The sequence below is a fragment of the Pleurodeles waltl genome, chromosome 5 (assembly GCF_031143425.1).
Source record: "Pleurodeles waltl isolate 20211129_DDA chromosome 5, aPleWal1.hap1.20221129, whole genome shotgun sequence".
NCBI lineage: Eukaryota > Metazoa > Chordata > Amphibia > Caudata > Salamandridae > Pleurodeles > Pleurodeles waltl.
In genome coordinates, this window is record NC_090444.1 from 10866045 (window position 1) to 10888524 (window position 22480).

Here is a 22480-nt window from a genome sequence, read left to right on the forward strand (position 1 = left end):
GAGGCACCGGTGACAGAGGGAGCTGCATCCCACAGGACGCTGGAGGCAGAGTCCACCGACACTGAGGGCACCAGTGGGACAGAGGGCGAGGGGAGCACCATGGCAGAGACTGGAGGGGACAACACAGACTTGGATACCTCCTCCGATGGGAGCTCCCTGGTGGTGGCGGACACCTCTGTGACCACCCCAGCTACAGGTATAGCCACCACCCCCATACCAGCACTGCCCTCCCAGCAGTCCCTCAGCGAGTTGCCCGTGCCCACTCACTCAGGAGGGTGGGCGCGGGCATGCACCTCATCTCCTGCCCCCGTTAGCCATGCTGCCCTCACTGAGGAGGCTATTGACTCTTGAGAAGCATCTCTGTGGGGCAGACAACCATCCAGGGGCTGGCATTAGAGATGCAGCAATGCAATGCGTTCCTGGAAGGCATTTACGGTGCCATGTCTGGCATACCGAGATCTTTTCAGGCTCTGGCCTCCTCTTTGACGGCAGCCAGTGTCCCTGGTCTTTCTGTCCCCCCTCCCACCACCTCTACCCCTTCCACCATCCCACTCCCTTCTCCCATCCCAAGAACACATCCAGACAACCATGCACCCAAATCAACACCCAAGAAGCAGGCAGGCAAACACAAGCACCACACGTCCCACCACATGCATGCATACACCCAACATTCCAAGGCAGACACAGCAACATCCACCTCCCCCACTGTGTCCACCCCCCTCCTCCCAGGGCACAGAAACATTCCCAGACATCCACTCCACACACATCCACCAAACATGGGCAAACATGGGCATACTGTACAGGCACCTGCATCCAAGCACAGCAGACATACACCGCGTACCACCACTCCCTCAACCTCCACTCCCAAACTTGTCTCCAAGACCCCTCCAACTGCTCCTCTAAAGCTTTTCCTCTCCTGTGTTGACCTGTTTGAACCCACAGGCCTCCTGAAACCCACTCCTTCCTCATCCAAGTCCTCCCCAGTCCGTCCTACCCATTCTCCGTGCCCTTTCCCCAGAGAAGAAAAAGGCACATTTTCCCCTGGTCCCCCTGCCACCACCCAGTCCAGGCCCACTTCTCCTCCTCCCAAGGGCAAGCCAAAACCCTCTCCGCTTCCAGAGCCTACGCCCCAGACACCCCCTTCCAAACCTGAGTCCGCGCCACCCCCTGCCCCTAAGGTGCCTGGCTGTTCCATTGATGCTCCTTCTCAGTGGAGTGTCCTTCCAGGACATTTCATGGACTGGCCAATGGCCTTATTTGAATAGTTTTATGTTTTGAAAATTAAATTTTAGTGCCCAGCAGACCTGTTGGTGCTATACTGAGCCATTGTGAAGCGGTTTTACTGAGGGGGAGTGGTGTGCACGGGTATGTGCATTGGTGCAGGTATTTGTTGGCTTGTGGCTGGTAAGTACATTTTGTTAGGTCTGTCTGGCTTGGGGTGGTGGGAGAGGTTGTGTGCTCGTTGCGGTGTGGGTGGGGTGTGTGGGTGTGTAATTCTGCGCTTTCCTCCCTTGTGTGCTAGGCTGTGGTACCTACCGTCGTTGTCGTCTTCGTCGGCAGTCACGGTCCTGGAGGAATACGGCAAGGAGAAGCACTGGCATTATTTCCAACTCTCGCTTCATGTTGGCATGTTCTGTGTGCCTCCGGTGAGTGTTTCCCTTTATATGTCTTGCTTCCGCCAGGCTTTGAGTGGCGGTGGCTCCCGCCCTGGAACTGATGGTAATGTGGTGTTCATGATATGGTGGTTGGATTGGGCCTTTCCACTGGGCTGTGGATGGCCTCCACCGTAGTCGGCGGTGCTTCCAAGATGGGCGTGGGTGGATGGGCCGCTGCCTGTTTCTCCTATGCTTCATTATCTGGTGGTCTGCACCGCCGGCCTCTTCGCAGTAGTTACCGCCACTACCAGCGTTCATAATGACCGCCATAGTCTAGCTGCAGATTCCTTACTGACCCACCCATTCTCTCCATTCTAGAAGCTGTTTTATCTTACCTGAAGATCCCTTGCTTGGCATGTTCACACCATGCATTACGACTTGGTATTTGTAATTCAAAATGACATCTATCTATCTTTTTGGCACACTGTTCCATAGCCAGTTTCTTGGTGGCTCTGTGTTGTTGCGCGGACCATAGTCACAGAAAAAACTGATATCAGCGTGTCGGAGGAGGTTCTATATGGACTCTGTCGAAGGAATGCATTTGAAACATTGCATGGTTATTCAGCTAAGCCTTTGTCCATTGTTGTGGCTGTGTAGAACAGACCACTGGATTAAGAGGATGATTTTCTTTCTGTAACAAATCACGTGACTCATGACCAATGAAAATGTTTTGGAAGTTTGGGGTGGTTTGTAAACTAATAGGATGACTGGTTACTATGCAAGTAACATTTCAGTTCCACTTCTATGTGTAGTGGCGTGCCACTGAATCAGTGCGCTGCATTGTCTAAAACAGTGTAAAGGATTAGTCAATTTGATACTTGTACCAGATTTTCCTGAATTTTCTTTGGGGATTTAGCATTCTGCTCACTATTTGCATGTTCAGCTTGGTTGGGAACTGTTATGTTTGTATTAAATTGAATATATTTTTACTTTCTGTAATGATAAGTTTGATATTTGACTAAATCTACAAAACTGAGATTTAACAGTTGTGGCTAACTCTTTGAAACCAGTGTTGGGATGGAAAAGTCCATCGCATGGTTATGGATATGTACCCCTGCCCTGAGTGCTTAGCTGCAAATTTATCTGGATCACTGTTGAGGATTTTTGGTCATGAGTGGGCACCATGACATAGGCCTCTCTCACAGATGGAGGTCTTATTAGACCGGTAGGTGCGCTGAAAGGCTGTTCCCTAAAGCAGGAGGTAAGTGTCACGAGCACTGTGGTGGCAGCATACCATGTTTCAGTAGACAGTGATCAGCAGTGTATCCCAATCTGGTTACGTGTATCATGAGAATGGGGCTCACTGTCCTACTCAGTTAAAGTTCTGCTTCTATGTGCTTAATTCACCCTTGCCCTAAAGTTGGTGGTACGTAGCACCGTGCTCTGTACAGTGTGCATGTGTTTCACATGAGCACACTGGGAAGCATGTGTGCCTGTCCTTGTACAGTACATGGAAGCCTGCGGTGAGTAATACAAGATATGAAAGCCTGTGGTTTCCATATTGGAAACCCTGGGTCTTTAAACAGGCTTGTGGAGGAACCCTCAGACTGATTTTTAGTTTTCTTCATGCCTGATAGCTGAGTGGGACACACACTGGAGGAAGGAAGAACCAGGCGCTGCTATACACTCCGAGTGCTGTTTGGTTCTCAAGGAGGCTACTAGTCAGAGAGCCCTGGGCACACCGCAGAAAAGGGATGGGACTGATAAGAGATTCATAAATAGTAGGTTCCCATTGGTAACCTTTTTTTAGGCGTACATTAGTTAGACTGACATTCAGGTGTGATCTTCTTGTCTCTCCCATGGCCTGTGTTCTGAGGTTCAGGGATGGAGTAGCTACTGCTATGACAAACTGATTCCTGGGTGGAAGGACAAGACAGGAGTGGGCACTTCGAAGAATGCAGCTTCCCAACTGAACTTCAAAGGCTGAGTCCCGAAATCAAATTTTTGCTGGGAAATGCATTATTAAAAGGGGAGCTTGGATCTCCCAACTTGTCAGCCATCACGCAACAAGGCTTTGCTGTGCCTCGTTGTAGAGCAGCTCAACACGAGTTCTGCCATGTGTGACTAGGACTGGAGACCAAGGTCTGCTAGTCTCCCGGCTGGGTCAGGGAACATTACCCATGGACCTCAAGACCCAAGTACCTTGGAGCCTAGAGTACCAGCATCTACCTGCCGGCCAAGACCAGTGAAACTCTGTGAGATGAAGAAGAGCGTGTGGAGAAAACAAGGTCCAGTGGGTGAGCTATGGCGAGTTGATCCCTGCCACAAGGTGTGAGAGGACTGCAAAGGCCTTCTGCATTCGTGCTGTTTCAAATTGGTTTGAATAGAACTGCTGTTGTACTGAACAGGCTATCTCCCTCATGCAGACAAATATGGCAACCCCTGTATGACAGAAGGGGCTGCCATAAATAGAACTGCTGTTGCACTGATCGGGCCGTTGCCCTTGTGCAAACCAAAGGCAGCATCCCCTGTATACCAGAGGGGTCTGCAGTGATAAGCATGGGCCATAGTCTTTGTTTCACTGCTGCAAAGAGTGACGGCTGCCATCTGGGTGTCATGTCTCACTCACCCGTGCACCAAGAGTACCTACCTGCACATTGGAAATCAAGCGTGTCCCCCCAAAACTTGCCGTCAGGATCAGAAGAACTTGTTGCTCCATCAGATAAGTGCTGTGGACCTTTAACCATGTTGCCTGCACCGATGAGCCTACTGCTAGTCTCTGGCATCCACACCAGTCCACCTCGACCCTGGAGTGTTGCATGCTTCAAGGTTCTTCTGTATCGCAACACCAGCAGAAGTGGGTAAGAATGATCGTTGGGCAGCAGAGCCCAAGAAAAACTTGTCCTACTTCATACAGCACTATAACACTTTCAGCCTGATTCACAATTTGCACTTTATAGTATGTTTTGTAATAATAGATTACATACTAAAACATTGAATTCACAAACTATTTGCAGAGTTTTATGACTCCTCACTTCCAATGCTTATGTGTGTGGAGTTCTCCCTTCCAGCTGCAGAGCCTCTGCACGCTTAAGTATAGAAATTAATCGTAAATGTGGGAGGCACACATAGGAGTGGGTGGGAGACGATGCAGACTTACTCCTAAAGGGAAATTATTAGGGAGGAGAACGACTGTGTGTATTGGTTGTGTGTGTTGTATTTGACTTCATATGTAAAAAATACTTTTGAGTGTTTGGCTTAACATTCATTTATTGTATTTGCATATTTTCACTCTTGAGCCGGTGTTCACCTTGCACCTACCTTCTTCCCAAGAAGCCTTGAACTGCCCAACTCATTCTACCACTAAGAATCAAGTGCTGAGGGGATACATTGCTCAGGACCCATAGTAGGCCGGGCCTTCAGACATAAGAAGTAAAAGGCCTCAACCGTAACATTTGGGCCCAGCAACCTCTGCTTGTCCCGTAGGCCTCTGAAAGGCATTCTGACAACTGAATGCTCCTTTTCCTGTGAGTTAACCTTACTTAAAGTTTAATGAGGTTGGAGCTTCAACACATGGTAGATATGTTCTGAGGAGGACTGAGACAATAATCTCAGTACAGTACTACATGTACCTCTCCCAAGCCCTGTTCTTGGGATCTGTAGCTAGGCATGGCCAGGAGATGGAAGCAACTGTGAATGCAATGAAACATGTATCCAATGAAGATAAATGCTATCCCTTCCCAAGTCCTCTATCGAAGGTCTGTCACTAGGCATTGTCAAGGAATGCGCTGAGACAGCAATAATCTGTTCCAGCATGTACATATAATGGATGCCACCTGCTTCCAGGTCCTCTTGACTAGCTGTTGCTAGGCTTGGTCAGGGGCGGGACTGGGGGCAATGATCACTCCTCATATCTCCCACCCTGCTCAATCAACAGTGCTAAGCTTTATGGCTGTAATGGAGGTAGGGAGGAAGGTTTTGCCGTGCCCCTCCTATCCCAGGCAAAAACCACGTGGCTGGGAAGTGATTCTTTCACTCTTAGCCCCATCTCCCCGCACACAGATTTTTTGTTGTGATAGAAAGTGCTTGCCAGCCCCTCCTTCACATCTCCTCCCCATTCCTGCAAGAATTCATAGTGGGAAGTAAGGAAAGGGTCTGAGATCAATGACTTCCAGCCCTCCCCTTTACTAGCCTTTTAATGCTTACTTATTGCACATTTTATAAAACACAATCAGTATAATTGTACTTAATGAGGGTGCATGCCATTCCACTGTTAATAGCTCAATAGTGCATTACAGAAATCTAGATGTGGCGAAGGGTGCCATGGAGGCATGTTTATTGTTGAGTTTTATCATTCGCACCTTAAAGAGGAGGCAACATTGTCTTGTGCAAGCTGTTCACCCAGTATACAGGAAGACAACATTGTCAGTGTGAAGTAACTTTGACACAGCCAAATCTCAGTGATAGAAGTGACGTGCAGATGAAGAATGAACATGCTCAGTGATAGCAATTAAGTGTAAGAGGAGTAAAAATAAACAAGGTCAGTGATGACCATAAGAACAAGTTGCTTAGCTTCATTAACACCTTTACTCATAGAGACTCTATCTAATCCCAGATTCCTCCCCTTGTGAATTTCCCCAGGTGCCAGACTGGATCCGGACACGTTTGATAGCAATTCACTTGCCAATCAGTAGGTTGCATTGTGTGGCTCTGCGTTGGGTCCATTCTGCCACAAATGTGACAAGCAGGGCCAAAATATCAGTGGCACCACCCTGCTCTGTTAGTTTTTCACTCATCTCTGTCCGCTGAACGCAGAGCCATAGAAATCTGAATATGCCAATGTGGAGATCTCTAGATTGGGATTTTATTAATAAACTGTGTAAGCTAATTCCACAGAATTCGGAGTAGGGTAGGTCTGTGAGGAATATGTGGTTAGATATAGTCCCTACTAGAAAATGCGTTACCAAACTCAAGTAACTTGTTCTTCTCTTAGAGACTTCTAGCAGTAGATTCCTCACTTTGTGAATAGATACCAAGGCATTAACCTCTCCCATTGGTATGTCTGTCGAATAGCACAAACCAGGAACTTTTGCAAGACATATTGGGCAATGTGCCTCTCCACCAGACCAGGCTATCAAGGCACTTGCGAAGCGATGCTTGGTTAACAGCCTGGCAGATGCTCAAGTCTGGTACACCATACACCAGTGCAGTGATAGAAGCCTTTGCTGTGACTGAATAAGCATGCAAGCCTTCTAGAGGCTCCTTTTAGCCAGTTTGTTAGTAATTGGGTTTGTGTTTGTTAGACTATGCACTGTATACAATCAGGAACCACAATCCTTGTCTGGGTAAGTCTGAAACACACTAAAAGATAACATGAGCTCACCCTCTGGTAGCTTGGCACAGACCATGTCAGGGTTATCTAAAGAGGCAATGTGTAAAGAATGTATGCACCACACACACACAGACACACGCACACAGACACACACACGCACACACACACACATTGTGACACAATGTAAATGCCACAAAAAGACTCCACACAGGTTTAGAAAAACAAAGTATTACATTCTGAAAAAAAACTAGAAAAAAATGACATAAATTTAATAAGTACAAGTCGAGATATGAGTTTTAAAAGAGTAAGGGTAAAATAGCACTTAGAAACCAATAGTGCTTAGGGCGGCTTGATGTGCTGGACCACGGCAAAGTCAACGGTTCAGGCTGACCACAATGGAGCGCAGGCCAGGGACAAGCCCAAAGCCAAAAGCAGACCCCAACGACCTCAAGAATTTCCGACCGATCTCCCTACTCCCTTTCCCAGCGAAGGTGATTGAAAAAATCGTCAACACACAACTAACCAGCCACCTCGAAGACAACAACATCCTGGACCCCTCCCAATCCGGCTTCAGACGAAACCACAGCACTGAGACCGCCCTTCTCACTGCCACAGACGACATCAGATGCCAAATGGACAACGGCAAAACATCAGCCCTCATCCTCCTGGACCTATCTGCCGCCTTCGACCCAGTCTGCCACCGCACCCTGAAAACACGCCTCCACGAAACCGGAATTCAAGGAAAAGCCCTCGACTGGATCATCTCATTCCTCTCCAGCAGAACCCAGAGAGTCCGCCTCCCCCACTTCCGCTCCAAAGCCACCAACATCATCTGCGGCGTCCCCCAAAGCTCATCCCTCAGCCCGACGCTGTTCAACATCTACATGGCCCCCCTCGCACAAGTGGCCCGACAACACAACCTCAACATTCTCTCCTATGCAGACGACACCTAGCTCATCCTCTCCCTCACCAAGGACCCGCGCACCGCCAAAACCAACCTCCACGAGGGAATGAAATCCATCGCCGAATGGATGAGAAGCAGCCGTCTGAAACTGAATTCAGACAAGACGGAGGTCCTCATCCTCGGACCCACCCCCTCCGCCTGGGACGACTCCTGGTGGCCTACCTCACTAGGAACCCCACCGACCGACCACGCACGCAACCTGGGCATCATCCTCGACTCCTCCCTCACCATGTCTAAACAGGTCAATGCAGTTTCCTCCTCCTGCTACAACACACTCCGCATGCTCCGTAGGATCTACAAGTGGATCCCGACAGAAACAAGAAGAACGGTGACACAGGCCCTTGTCAGCAGCAGGCTAGACTACGGCAACGCACTCTACACAGGCATCCCAGCAAAAGACCTACGACGCCTCCAACGCATCCAAAACGCCTCCGCCCGGCTGATCCTCAACGTACCCTGCCGCAGCCACATCTCCCACCACCTGAGAAACCTTCACTGGCTCCCCGTGGACAAGAGGATCACTTTCAAGCTTCTTACCCACGCTCACAAAGCACTCCACGACACCGGACCAGCCTACCTGAACAACAGGCTCAGCTTCTACACCCCCACCCATCAGCTCTGCTCCGCAAAACTCGCACTCGCCGTCATTCCCCGAATCCAATGAAAGACCTCCAGCGGCAGATCCTTCTCATACCTCGCCGCCAAGACCTGGAACACCCTCCCAACCAACCTACGACAGACCCAAGACCTACTCACCTTCAGAAGACTCCTCAAGTCCTGGCTCTTCGATCAGTAACTGCTGTTCCCCCCCCAGCGCCTTGAAACCCTCATGGGTACGTAGAGCGCTTTATAAATTCAATGATTGATTGATTGACAAGGCCCACACAGGCCTGGTGGACAAATTACCTTGATCCTGGTTGCAACAGTGAGATGCGGGATGCAGGCAAGCAATGCATCAATGTCTGCCTACAGTCGAGCTGATGCATCAATTTTCTTCATGCAATGACGGCGATGTGTCGATTCCGAAGACAAAGCGCTGAGCTGAGGGGTGTTGGTACAGAAGGGTGATGCACCAGGTGTCTCCACACAGTTGAGGGGATGCGTCAATCTCTCCACACTGCTACTGCGGTTCTGAGGTGTCAAGGGGTGTGTTGGTTCTGAGAGTGATGCATCTTAAGGAGACTTCTAGTTGCAGATTCCTTACCTAAGAATTTCCCCCAGGCGTCAGACTGGATCTGGAGATTCTTCTTCGAGCAGTTTTTTATGTGAAATAACAAAGTATTACCATGTAAAGCTAACCCCATCCTGCCCATGGCTGGCCTGTGGCCAAGACCTGTGCCCAACCACCTGGCAAGCATGCTACCCAAGACAGTGCACAGCCTTCGGCCATGCACCATTTGGGATTGGGAGCAAAGCCTGGCCTATGGTCATGCCCTGCATCCAAACCCCTCCATGTGCACTATCTCATGCAGCACACAGCCTTCTGGCATGCGCAGCATGCAGATGGTCTCACAGGTCCTGGCGGCACTCAGGCAGGTTCACTGACTTTGTCAGTCACAACACCAAATTTAAACAAGCATTTGCAATAGGTCTTGCAGTTGTGAGAGTTAGAGCTATTGGAGTTGTAAATAACAATGTATTTTACCTATGTATTTTAGTTTGAAGTGTTGTTGATGTATGAGCAGACACTCCACTACACAGTTGGCATTGTTGAAGTTATGCTAGGGAGGACACAGTAACTCCACCCTCACAAACAACCTGTGTGAAGATAATCTATACCACACAAACTACCCACCGATACCTGTGGTATTGGAACAAAATCCCACAGTAGAGAACCTCTCATTGATTAATTATAACCACTAATAGCTTGCACAACACATTAAGAGGCAAGGTAACTGGTGAAGGCTGCGCTTTGCAAACTGTGAGTAGTTGTACACAAAAGTAAAGGTGACAATGAAACCCTGTTGTAAACTGTAATATGAAAAAGCAGCAGGAAAACTTCCATCTGTTCACTTTGAATGCCAGATGCCCTGGGAATTGTGATCTGATGAAATGCCGACTGCGGATGACCTCTTTACAAACGATCACTGGTTTTTGTAAGCAACCTTTATCGTTCCATATGAGTTGTTTACAGTCCAGCCTCCCTCCTTTCTGAGATGTGACTTCAAAGACAGTGATACTTGCAACCTAAAAGAAGACAGCCCCCACCCCAACATGCTCAAAGACAAAGAACCCTAGGGGAGAGGATGTGGCGTAATGGCCAGAGCTGGCGACTTTGGCACTGGGGAACACAGTTCAATACTCTGCGCTGGCGCAACATCCTGTGATTCTGGGCAAATCACTTAATCTCCCCTTGCTACCAAAAATGAATGTGTTCCTGTGTAATGTAACCGGTGGTCATGTAAAGCACTCTAATACGTGCATGTGGAGTTTGCGCTATATAAAACTGCAAAAAAAACCAAAAAACGCTCCAATACCTTCGTGTTAAATTTGCGCTCCATAAAAGTGCAAACAAAAAGTAAATAAAAAAAAGAACTTCCAGGCATCGCAAAGAAACAGCAAAATGCCTGAAAGCAAGGAAGAGGAAGAAACATACCGCTATGATCACAAACAAACAAAAGCGTTCAACAATGCAAATGCCATTGAAAACATGAAGCACAGCGTCCGCGAAGTGGGTGCTGTGCTGGTATATGAGCCGAGGGGAACTAAAAAAAAGAGGGCGCACAGAGGAACCTAAATAAAAAAAAAAAAAGAGTAACCCCACATGTAACAGGGGCAGTCCTGATGGGAGGTTATAAAAATGCACAAGGAGGGAGTAGTAAGCATTGCACCAATCTAAAGCAAGCATTTAGGAATGACAATAAAACAATCCAATTACAAAGATGGGCGCCACTTAAAGCCAATATTTTAAATACAACATGCCTTTAAGAGACAGCACAAGCGCTGCCCAGGTGAGACCTAAAAATAGACCTATTGGCTTTATGAAGGGGTGATCACATCAATATTCATAATGCAGATCTATCATCTGTCTCCAACATTCTATATGTTTAATCAAATGTATGTTTTAGTAATTCACACAATAGAATGATCATTATAAAACTGTTCAATAAAAGTTTAAATAAAAAACTAAACTCCACATACCTGGGAGTCTTTCTTTTAACCTAGTTCTTATGATTGCATTTTGTGGGCTGAAAAGTGTGAAAAGAGTCAGATTTAAAAAAAAAAATAAAAAAAAAAATTGTCTCTGAGACTTTATTTTCTTGCCATTTTTCATCCCAAAAAATTTAGTCATAAAGTTAACAACAAGCATTGTACTCAAGCTGAAGTGCACACAGCTCCTGCTAGGAGTGATTTGAGAAAATATGGTAACTTCTCCTAAGGTCTTGGATTTACTGACCCAGGAGACATACTGTTTTTTATTTTAAATATTGCTGACTGACTGCTGTACTTCCTGCAGCTCCCCCCATAGAATTGAAAAAGGCTTGGTGGTGCCCCTGCCCCATCAAGAGACATCACCAAGCCAAAACCACAAACAAATGTACAAAACCCTCACAGGGTATTAAGGGGTGCTCCTTTAAGGAGCAGTGAATAATAGATAATATGTAGTTTTTCATTGAAAAAAAACAAAGGTTAAAAGGGTGTTATAGTTAGAGTCACCTTTTACACACAAAACCAGAAAAATTCAGCAGTCATAGTTATAGTTATAATTCACTGAAAAAAACAAAGGTTACAGGCACATTATAGTTAGGTTCACATTTTAAACGTACAAAACCATAGAAGTTTACCTGTTATAGTTAGAGTTGTCTCAAGTAACTCGTGCCCCCGCCATGCACAGCTTTTTCATCAAAAACTTTACTGCAAATATTACATTGATATTATTAGTGAAGTTATCAAAGATGTCATGAGTGCCGTAATTTGTGAGGTAATTAGCAGTGCATGGTGAGGGCACGAGTTATAGTTACCTTAGGGCATGAGGTATAGTTACTTGAGATAATTCTAAGTATAAGAGGTGAATTTCTATGGTTTTGCATGTTTAAAATGTAAGTCTAACTATAATGTCCCTGTAACCTTTGTTTTTTTTAAGTGAATTTCTAAATTTTTTAAAATTCTATTTTCTAACTATAACATCCCTATACCCTTTGGCTTTTTCAGTGAATTTCCAGGGTTTTTCTAAAGAAAATCAATTTTCATTACTATAGGTTAAGCCAACCACCACCGGGCACAGCCTTTAGCCATGTGCGGTGGTGGTGGGCTGTAGGGCGTGGGCTGTAGGGCGTGGGCTATTGCCAGACCCTGCGGCCAACTCCCCTAACCACACAACCCTACGCTACACACAGCCTTTTGTCTCTTTGGGTGTGAGAATAGTTATGAGAGGGTGTATCTGGGGGTGACAGTGTCTGTCTGGGTGTGAGAGTGGGTGCATCAGTGTCTTAGTGGTTGTGTCAATGTCTGTGTGGGTCTGTGAGTGGGTGGGTGATGTTTTCAGTGGGTGTGTGAGTAGGTGCATTAGGATGTGTGTGGGGCTGTGAGTGGGTGAATTAAGGTCTGAGTGGATCTGTGCGAGGGTGCATGAGTGTGTGAATGGGTCTGTGACTGGGTGTGTAAGGGTCTGAGTGGGTGTGTGAGTGGGAGAAAAATTTAAAAAGAGAAATTGAGAGAGAAAGAGTGAGAGGGAGAGAGATAGTTTTTTAGACTTTGGTGAATGATATACTTAAAATTAGATATTGCTGGTCATATTGAAAAGAAACATGTATTTGTCAATTAAAAAGAGTAATATCACCTTTTATTATGAACCTTACATTTTTCAAGTTGAAAATAAATTAAAGCAGGGAAATGATTACAGACACATCTGGACTAGAACCCTCAACTTTCACTATGAAAGTCCATGACTTGACCATTAACAGCAGATCTCTTACTGTGGTGTGTTTTTTTCAGTTAAATGCAAAAACAACAAGTGATGGACGGAATGCTGAACATTGTCAAACATTCACCCCCAGTCACAGATCTGGGTTTAATCCATCGTTTTTTTGCTGCCCATGCCATTCCAGTTTGGACCCAGCCATATGCAAATCAGTCTTGACCCTGTTCCCCATGGGAACAGTCCAGCCCGAACTGCTAGGCCAGGTCTTCCCTGGACTGGAAACAAGCATCCTGGGACCGGTTTCGGGGTTTCACCCCTCATCAGCCAGGCTAGCTTGAATCCAGTGGCATGGGAAGCACGGGACCCACGTCTGGGCATACCCTTCCCACTTAGGGCGACAAATGCAAAAACAACAAGTGATGGACGGAATGCTGAACATTGTCAAACATTCACCCCCAGTCACAGATCTGGGTTTAATCCATCGTTTTTTTGCTGCCCATGCCATTCCAGTTTGGACCCAGCCATATGCAAATCAGTCTTGACCCTGTTCCCCATGGGAACAGTCCAGCCCGAACTGCTAGGCCAGGTCTTCCCTGGACTGGAAACAAGCATCCTGGGACCGGTTTCGGGGTTTCACCCCTCATCAGCCAGGCTAGCTTGAATCCAGTGGCATGGGAAGCACGGGACCCACGTCTGGGCATACCCTTCCCACTTAGGGCGACAAATGCAAAAACAACAAGTGATGGACAGAATGCTGAACATTGTCAAACATTCACCCCCAGTCACAGATCTGGGTTTAATCCATCGTTTTTTTGCTGCCCATGCCATTCCAGTTTGGACCCAGCCATATGCAAATCAGTCTTGACCCTGTTCCCCATGGGAACAGTCCAGCCCGAACTGCTAGGCCAGGTCTTCCCTGGACTGGAAACAAGCATCCTGGGACCGGTTTCGGGGTTTCACCCCTCATCAGCCAGGCTAGCTTGAATCCAGTGGCATGGGAAGCACGGGCAGAAGTCTGAACTGGCGGTCTTCCGTCTCAATGAATTTGGCGGGCAGGCGGCAAGTTATAGTTATCTTTAACTATAGTAGCTGAATTTCTATAGTTTGGTATATTTGAAATGTGACCCTAATTATAACGTCTCTGTAACTTTTTTTCTTTTTTTTAAATGAATATATATATTACCTAATGGCGGTCGCCATTGGGTAGTTATAAGTAGGACCTACTTTCTAAAGAAGCGTTCTTTGTTTTGCTAATAACTTTGGCACTGCTTGACAGATCTTCACAAACTGTTCCCAAAAGCTTTCAAGCTCACATCAGGTGATGTCTGGAAAGTTTTGGTGTGATCCATCCAGGAGGGGAATCGCACAACGCGTTTCCCCCATTCATTTTTCCATAAGGATTTTGAACAGCAATAGTGCCAAAGCTACTGGACTGAATTACACCAAATTTGGAAGAAAGGTAGGTCTTGGTCCAGAAAGGGACCTTTTTGTTAGTTGGTGTAAATCCTTTCAGTAGTTTTTGAGAAATTTAAGGAAACTTAAATTTGTACTTCAGCAAGGAAATATTGTCAGCCATGTTGGGACTCAGCTTGAACCTTAGCTCTGGTGCTGGGATCACAAAGGGATTTTTTTTTTTTTTTTTAAATGTTCACTGCGGTTCGTGGCAGATCCACGGAACAGTTGAAATAAAAAAAAAAAAATGAAGGGCAGGTTCACGCGCTTCATTGTTTTCAAGCCCCCGGGTGGGCCAAATCCCAGGGGTGATGTAGTTTTGTAACCGGTGACCTACCAGGCCACCACACGTAGCCCTGGGGACCACCACCTACCTGGGACTTTTCAGAATTACTATGCCGGGGGCACCTGCCCCCCAAGCTCCCCTGGAGCCCCGTCGACCACTACTACCCTAGGGCAAACTGAATAAATGAAAATGGGGTCTGCTTCGGACCCCCGTAGCCCTGGGGACAATACCTCCCCTGGCTATTTTTTGGCTGGACAGGGGCCGCACAGCCCCCCTCATGGAGCCACTGACGGCCCTGGGGAATGCCACCCCCGGGGCCAGCTCCTGCTAAGTCTTGGGGTGCCCACCCCGGGGCATAGCTGTTTGCTGTGGCTCAGCTTCCAAGTCACAGCAAACAAAGTCTACTTTCTGACAGCGAGACCTGTCAAACAGGTCCCTCTTTCAGAAAGCAGAGTTTTCATCTGTCTTCCCTGAATGCAGATATGCGTGCAGGGAAGACAGATAAAAACTTTGCTCCAGCAAGCAGGGAGCTGCTATTAAAAGCAGCTGCCTGTTTGCTGGAGTGATGGGACAGCGGCGGAGGCCTTGAGGCTCCCCCCACGGTCATGGATAGCCCTTAAAGGTAATAGGCCCTCTTTATGAACTTGGCGGTAATCACAACGGACCGCTGTGCTGATGGTGAACAAAAGACGGCCAGTGGTGGTGGACTGCACACTGCCGAATAATGATGCGAAAAACGCAGGCTGCCAAAAAAATTGACAACCTCCATCCACCGCCAGGGCCAACGACGGCAGAAAGGCAGGATACAACGCCCGCCACTGCCATGCCTACAAATCCCCCGCCCACCAAATAATGATGCACAAATCAGCGTGGCTGACAGTGGATGCCCAACGGCCATTGGCGGTGAAGACCGCCACAGTCAGAAATGGGAACCGCCAACAACAGAAGCACACATTGGCAAATTTGAAAACCCCACACCTGACACACATCCACACCACTATAAAACATACTTATGCACAACCCTTTGCAACGCCAAAAGCACCACAGAAAACGAAACCACAGCACACATGCCACCACACAACACACACCATGGCACCTCCGCTTCACCGACAGGGAGCTGAGGACCATGATCAACGAAATACTCAGGGTCGAGCTGCAGCTATTTGGGGCATAGGTGCAGCACACACCCTTAGCCAAGACGATGGAGGCATGGCAGAGGATTGTCAACAAGGTCAACGCAGTGGGAATCCATCCACGCAAAAGGGAAGACATCAGGAAGAGATGGAACGACCTGCGGGGTAAGGTGCGTTCCATGGCATCACAAGATGACTGGCGGTGGTCCCCCACCTCCTCCCACCGAATACACCGACTGGAAGGAGAGGGTCTTGGCTATCCTTCACCCGGAGGGCCTCACTGGACTCCCTGGAGGACTGGACTCGGGTAAGTCAACTACACCTGCAATGCATGTATCACCCCATCCCTCTCACTATCACCATGGCCCCATCCCCTACTCAGCCCACAACACCCACACACTCCTGCCCATGTCCCCAGCATGCCCACAACCCCCCATACAAATCACTATCCAGCCTCCTGCGCACAGTTACCAACCTATGCATGAAATGGCAGGATCACCACAACACCCAGAATGCACCACCACCCTCCCCCCACCAGTTGCATCCAAAAGAACACCAAGGGACCCTGCATGCTACCACATGGGAATGGAACCACCAATAACTCCTAAGCAGTGCTGCAAGGGACAGGAAAGTGCAGAACACCACATCTCTGTGGCACACTGCTGTTTCTCAGGACGAAGGAGTCACGGACTGATCCTGGGAAACTTGCATTGACATGGGTAATGGACTGAGCAGCAGTACACACCAATTGGACATTAATGGAGTGAAAACTTTTACGATTTCTGAACACCTGTTCATTTACTCTTGGGGGATGAGGGCTATGTGGGTATCATCAATGGCACCTATCACATGGGGGATATTAGAAAAAGCATAGAATCCAGATTTGATGGAGGTGAGAGCAGCCCTTTGGGGAAACTGGACATAACTTTGCAGGTGTTGCACAAAGGAATCCAGAAATTTAGACAGGATGTGGCTGAACATTGGCTGAGATATACCGGCTGCCATGCCCACTGTCACTTGGAATGAGCCTGTGGACAGAAAATGTAGCACAGATAGTACCTGCACAGTTGTAGGGATGGCATGGGGATTCCTATTAGCTGGCATCAGAACAGGCTCCATTTGTGCACAGAGTTCCAGGATTGTGGCTCAATTCAGGCAGTAAGTGATGATGATGTGACATTCCTCCATGGTGGCCAGATCAACCAGTGGTCTGTAAACAGATGGGGCCCTGCCTTACCACATGGGTTTGTACCTATGGGGGGGAATAAAGACACATTGAGTTGACACAAACACTTCAATCACAATATTCCACAATTCACCTTTTACATGCAACACTATTGTCCCTCACACAGATGCAGAGAACTTGGTAATCCTGTCAGGGTATTGTCTGGTGTGGTGTGGATGTTGCATTGCATCACAGTGTGGGCACACCTCCCACTATGATTCCATGAGGTGGATCACTGATCATACCATTACTCGACGAAGGAGCCATGGATTAGGACCCCGGACAGACTATGAAGGCCTGGTGTATGCAAAATGCCAGCCCCCTGCCCTACAGGTAGCGTAGTGTAGGAAGTGACTTCATTCCACTGGCGTTAGTCTTCATGGCGGTAGGCGGTGTTCACCACCGTGCACCTCTTCATTGGACAACATTGGCATCCATGGGGAGACAGGGCCAATCACGATCACCACCGGCCGTGACGGTGCACACCGCGGCGGTAAATACCGCCATTTTGCTATGCCTTTGCCACTTGACTCCTGCACCCTGAGTGGAATGGAACTCCACTGCGTGAGCTGCTGTGTCCTGACTCTGGTTCTTAGAATGGCACGTGTCACAGGGGAACGGGCCCTGGCCTTCACTGCCGAGGAGCTTGAGAAGCTGGTGGACGGGGACCTACCCCTGTGTGCAAAACTGTATGGGCAACCAGAGGCTCAGGTAAGTTGCTATTTGACGTCCATGAATGTGTGAGAATGTGGCGGATGCCTGTAGGCGTTTTTGTTGGCTGTGTGGATTCTTACCCGTAATGTGTCTGGCAGTTGTTGTCTTGGCTATTGTCAATATGTGTGTCTCCATGGGCCATGTGAGGTTGAACTGGCATGGCATTTGTGTATGGGGCACCCACACTGACGTCTGTTTCTTTACTCTGTGTGTCCCATGCAGGTCAGCGCCCATCAGAAGAAAGTATTCTGGCAAGCCATCACCAAGGAAGTGCGGACCCTGGGGGTCTACAGCTGGCGGAGCACCCACTGCAGGAAGCAGTGGGAGAACCTGCAGCGCTGGGCCCAGAATACTGGAGAGGCCCAGCTGGGGACAGCCTCCCAACGAGGGACAGGTGCCCGTCGGACACTGACCCCCTCCAATGGCCCGCATACTTGCGGTGGCCTATCACGATTTGGATGGGTGCTTGAAGGCAGCACAGCAGCCACAAGGGGGTGAGTACCTACACTAATGTAATGCTACTATGCTGAGTGTAGTTAGGTGCTATGGGGTACATGCAGTATAGTGGCAGGCCCACAGACAGGTGTGTCCCTGCAGTCCTGCCACCCTCTACGTCCGTGGGATTGTGTCCTTAGGTAGTAATGGCTTGGAATTTAGGCCTGTAAGGGGTCCCCTGTTTGGGCTATTGGTTTAGATGTAGCCTCATGGATTAGATTTGTTGTCTTGCCAACGTTTCTCATTTTATCCCATTGCAAAGTGTATTGGAGTAGTGGGCCAGGATGGTCATGTAGTGTACTGTGGATTCTTGCCTAGCAGTCAGGGGTACATTCAGGTGAATTATTCTGTCTGCTGGGGGTTAGTGCATGAGATCGGTGGGGTTGTATGTGTGCCAACAGGAATGTTTGATCTAGATTTGACCTAGAATTGACCTACTTCTTTCTTGCTTTGTGTCCTTGTGTGCTTTAGCATCATCTGGCGAGGGAGCTGAGACACTGGCGAGTGGGGATGCTGCAGCCCACAGTTCCCAGGAGGTAGAGTCCACCGACGCCAAGAGGACCAGTGGGTTGGAGGGCGAGGGAAGTACCATGAGGGAGGCAACTACCACTGGAGGTAGTGACTCAGACACCTCCTCCAATGGCAGCTCCCTGGTGGTGGCAGAGCCTACTGGGCCCAGCCATTTTTTGTTATCTTCCGCCACCCCCCCATACCATCACTGCCCTCTCAGTAGCTCACCCAGGAGGGTGTGCTTCTCCTTCACCCCAGGCCCCTCATCTCCTGCCCCCGTTAGACCTGCTGTTCTCACTGACGAGGCTACTGACCTCCTGTGGAACATCTCTGTGGGGCAGACAACCATTGTGAATGCCATCCAGGGGCTGGCATCCCAGATGCAGCAATGCAATGCGTTCCTGGAACTCATGTCTGGCCTCCAGAGATCTTTTCATGCTCTGGCCTCCTCTTTGATGGCAGCCAATGTCCGTGGTCTTTCCATCCCCCCACCCACCACCGCTACCCCTTCCAGCACCCACTCCCTTCTCCCATCCCAAGCACACATCCTGACAGCCATGCACCCAAATCAACACCCAAGAAGTGGGCAGACAAACACAAGCACCACATGTCCCGCCACATGCAGGCACACACCTAACTTTCAAAGGCAGACACAGCAACATCCACCTCCCCCACTGTGTCCACCCCCCTCCTCCCAGGACACAGAAACGCTCCCAGACATCCACTCCACACACATCCACCAACCATGGGCATACTGTGCAGGCAACTGCATCCAAGCACAGCAGACCTACACCTCATACCACCATTCCCTCATCCTCCACTCCCAAACCTGTCTCCAAAACCCCTCCAGCTGCACCTCGAAAGCTTTCCTTCTCCGATGTTGACCTGTTCGAACCCACTGGCCCACTCCCCCTTGTCTCTAAACATTCCTTTGGCCTCCAGAAACCCTCACCTTCCTCATCCAAGTCCTCCCCAGTCCGCCCTACCCATTCCCATGCCCCTTCCCCAGAGAAGGAGAAGGCCTGTGTTGCCCCGGTCCCTCTGCCACCCCCCCGGTCCAGGCCCACTCCTCCTCCTCCCAAGGGCAAACCCAAACCCTCTCCACTTCCAGAACCTACGCCCAAGACCTCCCCTTCTAAATCTGAGTCCCCACCCCCCTCCCGTCCCTGCCCCTGAATCCTGAGGTGCCTGGCTGACCCATTAATGCCCCTTCTCAGTGGAGTGTTCCTTTCCATCGTGGGAGTCAAGTGTTAACTATCTTTGCCCTACCGGGACTTTAGACTGGCCAATGGCCTTTTGTTTATAGTTTTTGTTTTGCAAATTAAAATTTGCTGCCCAGCATACCTGTTGGTGCTAAATTGACCCGTTGTGCAGCATTTCACTGTGGGGGTGGTATGTGCATTGGTGCAGGTATTTGTTGGCTTGTGTCTGGTGAGTAATTTTTTTTAGGGTGTTTTTGGCTTGGGGTGGTAGGAGGGGTTGGGTGTGCTTTGCGGTGTGGGTGGGGTGGGTGTGTAATTGTGCCCTTTCCTCCCTTGTGTGCTAGGCTGGGGTACTTACTGTTGTCGTCTTCGTCGGCGGTCACAGTCCTGGAGGAATATGGCAAGGAGGAGCACTGGCATTATTTCCAACTCTCACTCCATGTTGGTGTCAGCGTGTTCTATTTGTCTCCAGTGAGTGTTTCCCTTTATATGGGTCATCTTCGCCACATTGTGAGTGGCGGTGGTTCCCGCCCCGGAACTGATAGCGGTGTGATGTTCATGATATGCTGGTCAGGTTGGGCCTTTCCGCCGGCCTGTAGCCGGCCTCTGCCATTGTCGGCGGTGCTTCCAAGATGCGTGGATGGGCCACTGGCTGTTTCTCCTATGCTTCATAATTTGACAGCCTGCACCGCCAGCCTGTTGGCGGAAGTTACCACCACCGCTGGCGGTGCGGTCATTACCGCCAGGTTCAAAATGACCGCCATAGTATAAAATGCATTTTTTTTAAATAGTCAGGTCCTGCGGGGGAGGCCTTGAGGCTTCCCCCACCATCCCAAATAGCCCATAAAGGGCCATAAAAATATATATTAAAAAAGAAAAATAGCTTGTGTGAAGGTCGCAGACCTTCAAACTGAACATTGAGGGGTCGAGACCAGGTGTGTTGCTGGCCGTTTCCCTCTGTTATATATTTTTTTTTAACTACAAATGTTTAAGGCTCATACTGAAAGGTGATCTTACTCTTTTAAAATGACATATACATTTTCTTTTCAAATTGTGCAGAAATATCTCATTCTAAGTATAGCATACATCAAACCTGTAGGAGGCTGGCCTGGCTTATAGTGGATACCTTGTGGTACTTACACCTTCTGTCAGATCCAGTTATCCCTTATTAGTAGATTAGAAGTGTTCTAGCAGCGTAAGCTGATAGAGGTAGCTATAGCAGAGCAGCTTAGGCTGAACTAGGAGGCATGCAAATCTCCTACTATACCACTTATATCACTTAGCACTATATCATAAAAAACACAATACTCAGAGTTACTAAAAATAAAGGTATATCTCAGAGATTATACTCCCTTAGGAGGTAAGTAAAATACACAAAATATACACACAAACCAAAATCAGGTAATTAAACAGTTATAAAAGTAGTGCAAACACTGTAGAACACAATAGAATGCAATAGGAGACAATAGGCCTAGGGGCAACACAAACCATAGACTCCAAAAGTGGAATGCGAAGCTTGAATGGACCCCAGGCCTAGTGTAGTGTGTAGAGGGTTGTTAGGAGTGTAAGAAAACACTGAGAGTGTCCAAGATACCCCACCCCAAGACCCTGAAAAGTAGGAGTAAAGTTACCCTACTACCCCAGAAAGACAGTAAAGTCAAGATAGGGGATTCTGCAAAGACAACAACTGACTGCAAAGCACTGAAGATGGATTCCTGGACCTGAGGATCTGCAAAGAAAGGGGACTAAGTCCAAGAGTCACGAAAGTGTCCAGGGGGGGCAGGAGCCCACTAAACCCCAGATTAAGGTGCAAAAAAGCTGCCTCCGGGTGGAAGAAGCTGAAGATTCTTCAACAACAGAAGGTGCCAGGAACTTCTCCTTTGGCCAGAAGATGTCCCACGGCGTGCTGGAGGATGCAGAGTTGTTTCCAAGCAGAAAGTCCACAAAAAAGCCTTTCTAGCTGCAAGAGTCGTGGTTGAAGGTTTTGGATGCTGCCAGGGCACAGGAAGGACCAGGAGATCGCCCCTTGGAGGAGGAGACAGAGGAGGCACTCAGCAACACAGAGAGCCCACGCAGAAGCAGTCAGCACCCACAGAAACACCTGAACAGGCATTCAGAAGATCTGAGCATGACGGTTGACTCAGTACAACAAAAGAGCGTCCCACGAAGTCGGAGTCCAACTCAGCAAGTTGGGCAATGCAGGATGGAGTGGTGGGGACCTGGCCTAGACTGTGTATGAAGGAAGTCTTGCAAAAGTGCACAGAAGCCCTAGCAGCTGCAGTTCACGCAGTACACAGGATTACTGTCTGGCGGGGGGGGGCAAGGACTTACCTCCACCATAATTTGGACAGGACGGCCACTAAACTGTCAGGTACACTTGGATTAAGCTCCTGTGGTCCAGGGACCACGCTTGTCAAGATGAGAGGGGACCCAGAGGACCGGTGATGCAGAAGTTTGGTTCCTGCGTGGGCAGGGGGAAGATTCCGTCGACCCACAGGAGATTTCTTCTTGGCTTCCAGTGCAGGGTGAAGGCAGACATCCCTCCGAGCATGCACTACCAGGAAACAGTCTAGAAAGCCGTCAGGATGAGGTGCTACAATGTTGCTGGTAGTCTTCTTGCTACTTTGTTGCTGTTTTGCAGGTGTCCTGGAGCAGTCAGCGGTCGATCCTTGGCAGAAGTCAAAGAGGGAAGTGCAGAGGAACTCTGATGA

The 22480-nt window shown here is 48.6% G+C and overlaps 1 protein-coding gene across 1 annotated transcript in view; it reads left to right on the forward strand.

The window, feature by feature from the left end:
- The window catches only part of LOC138296924 (zinc finger protein 11-like), a 363057-nt gene that overhangs the window by 78274 nt on the left and 262303 nt on the right, over positions 1-22480 (forward strand). The window contains exon 4 of the mRNA XM_069236445.1: positions 17445-17559. Coding sequence (XP_069092546.1) covers positions 17445-17559 — 115 coding nt within the window. The remainder of the gene's footprint in view (positions 1-17444; positions 17560-22480) is intronic.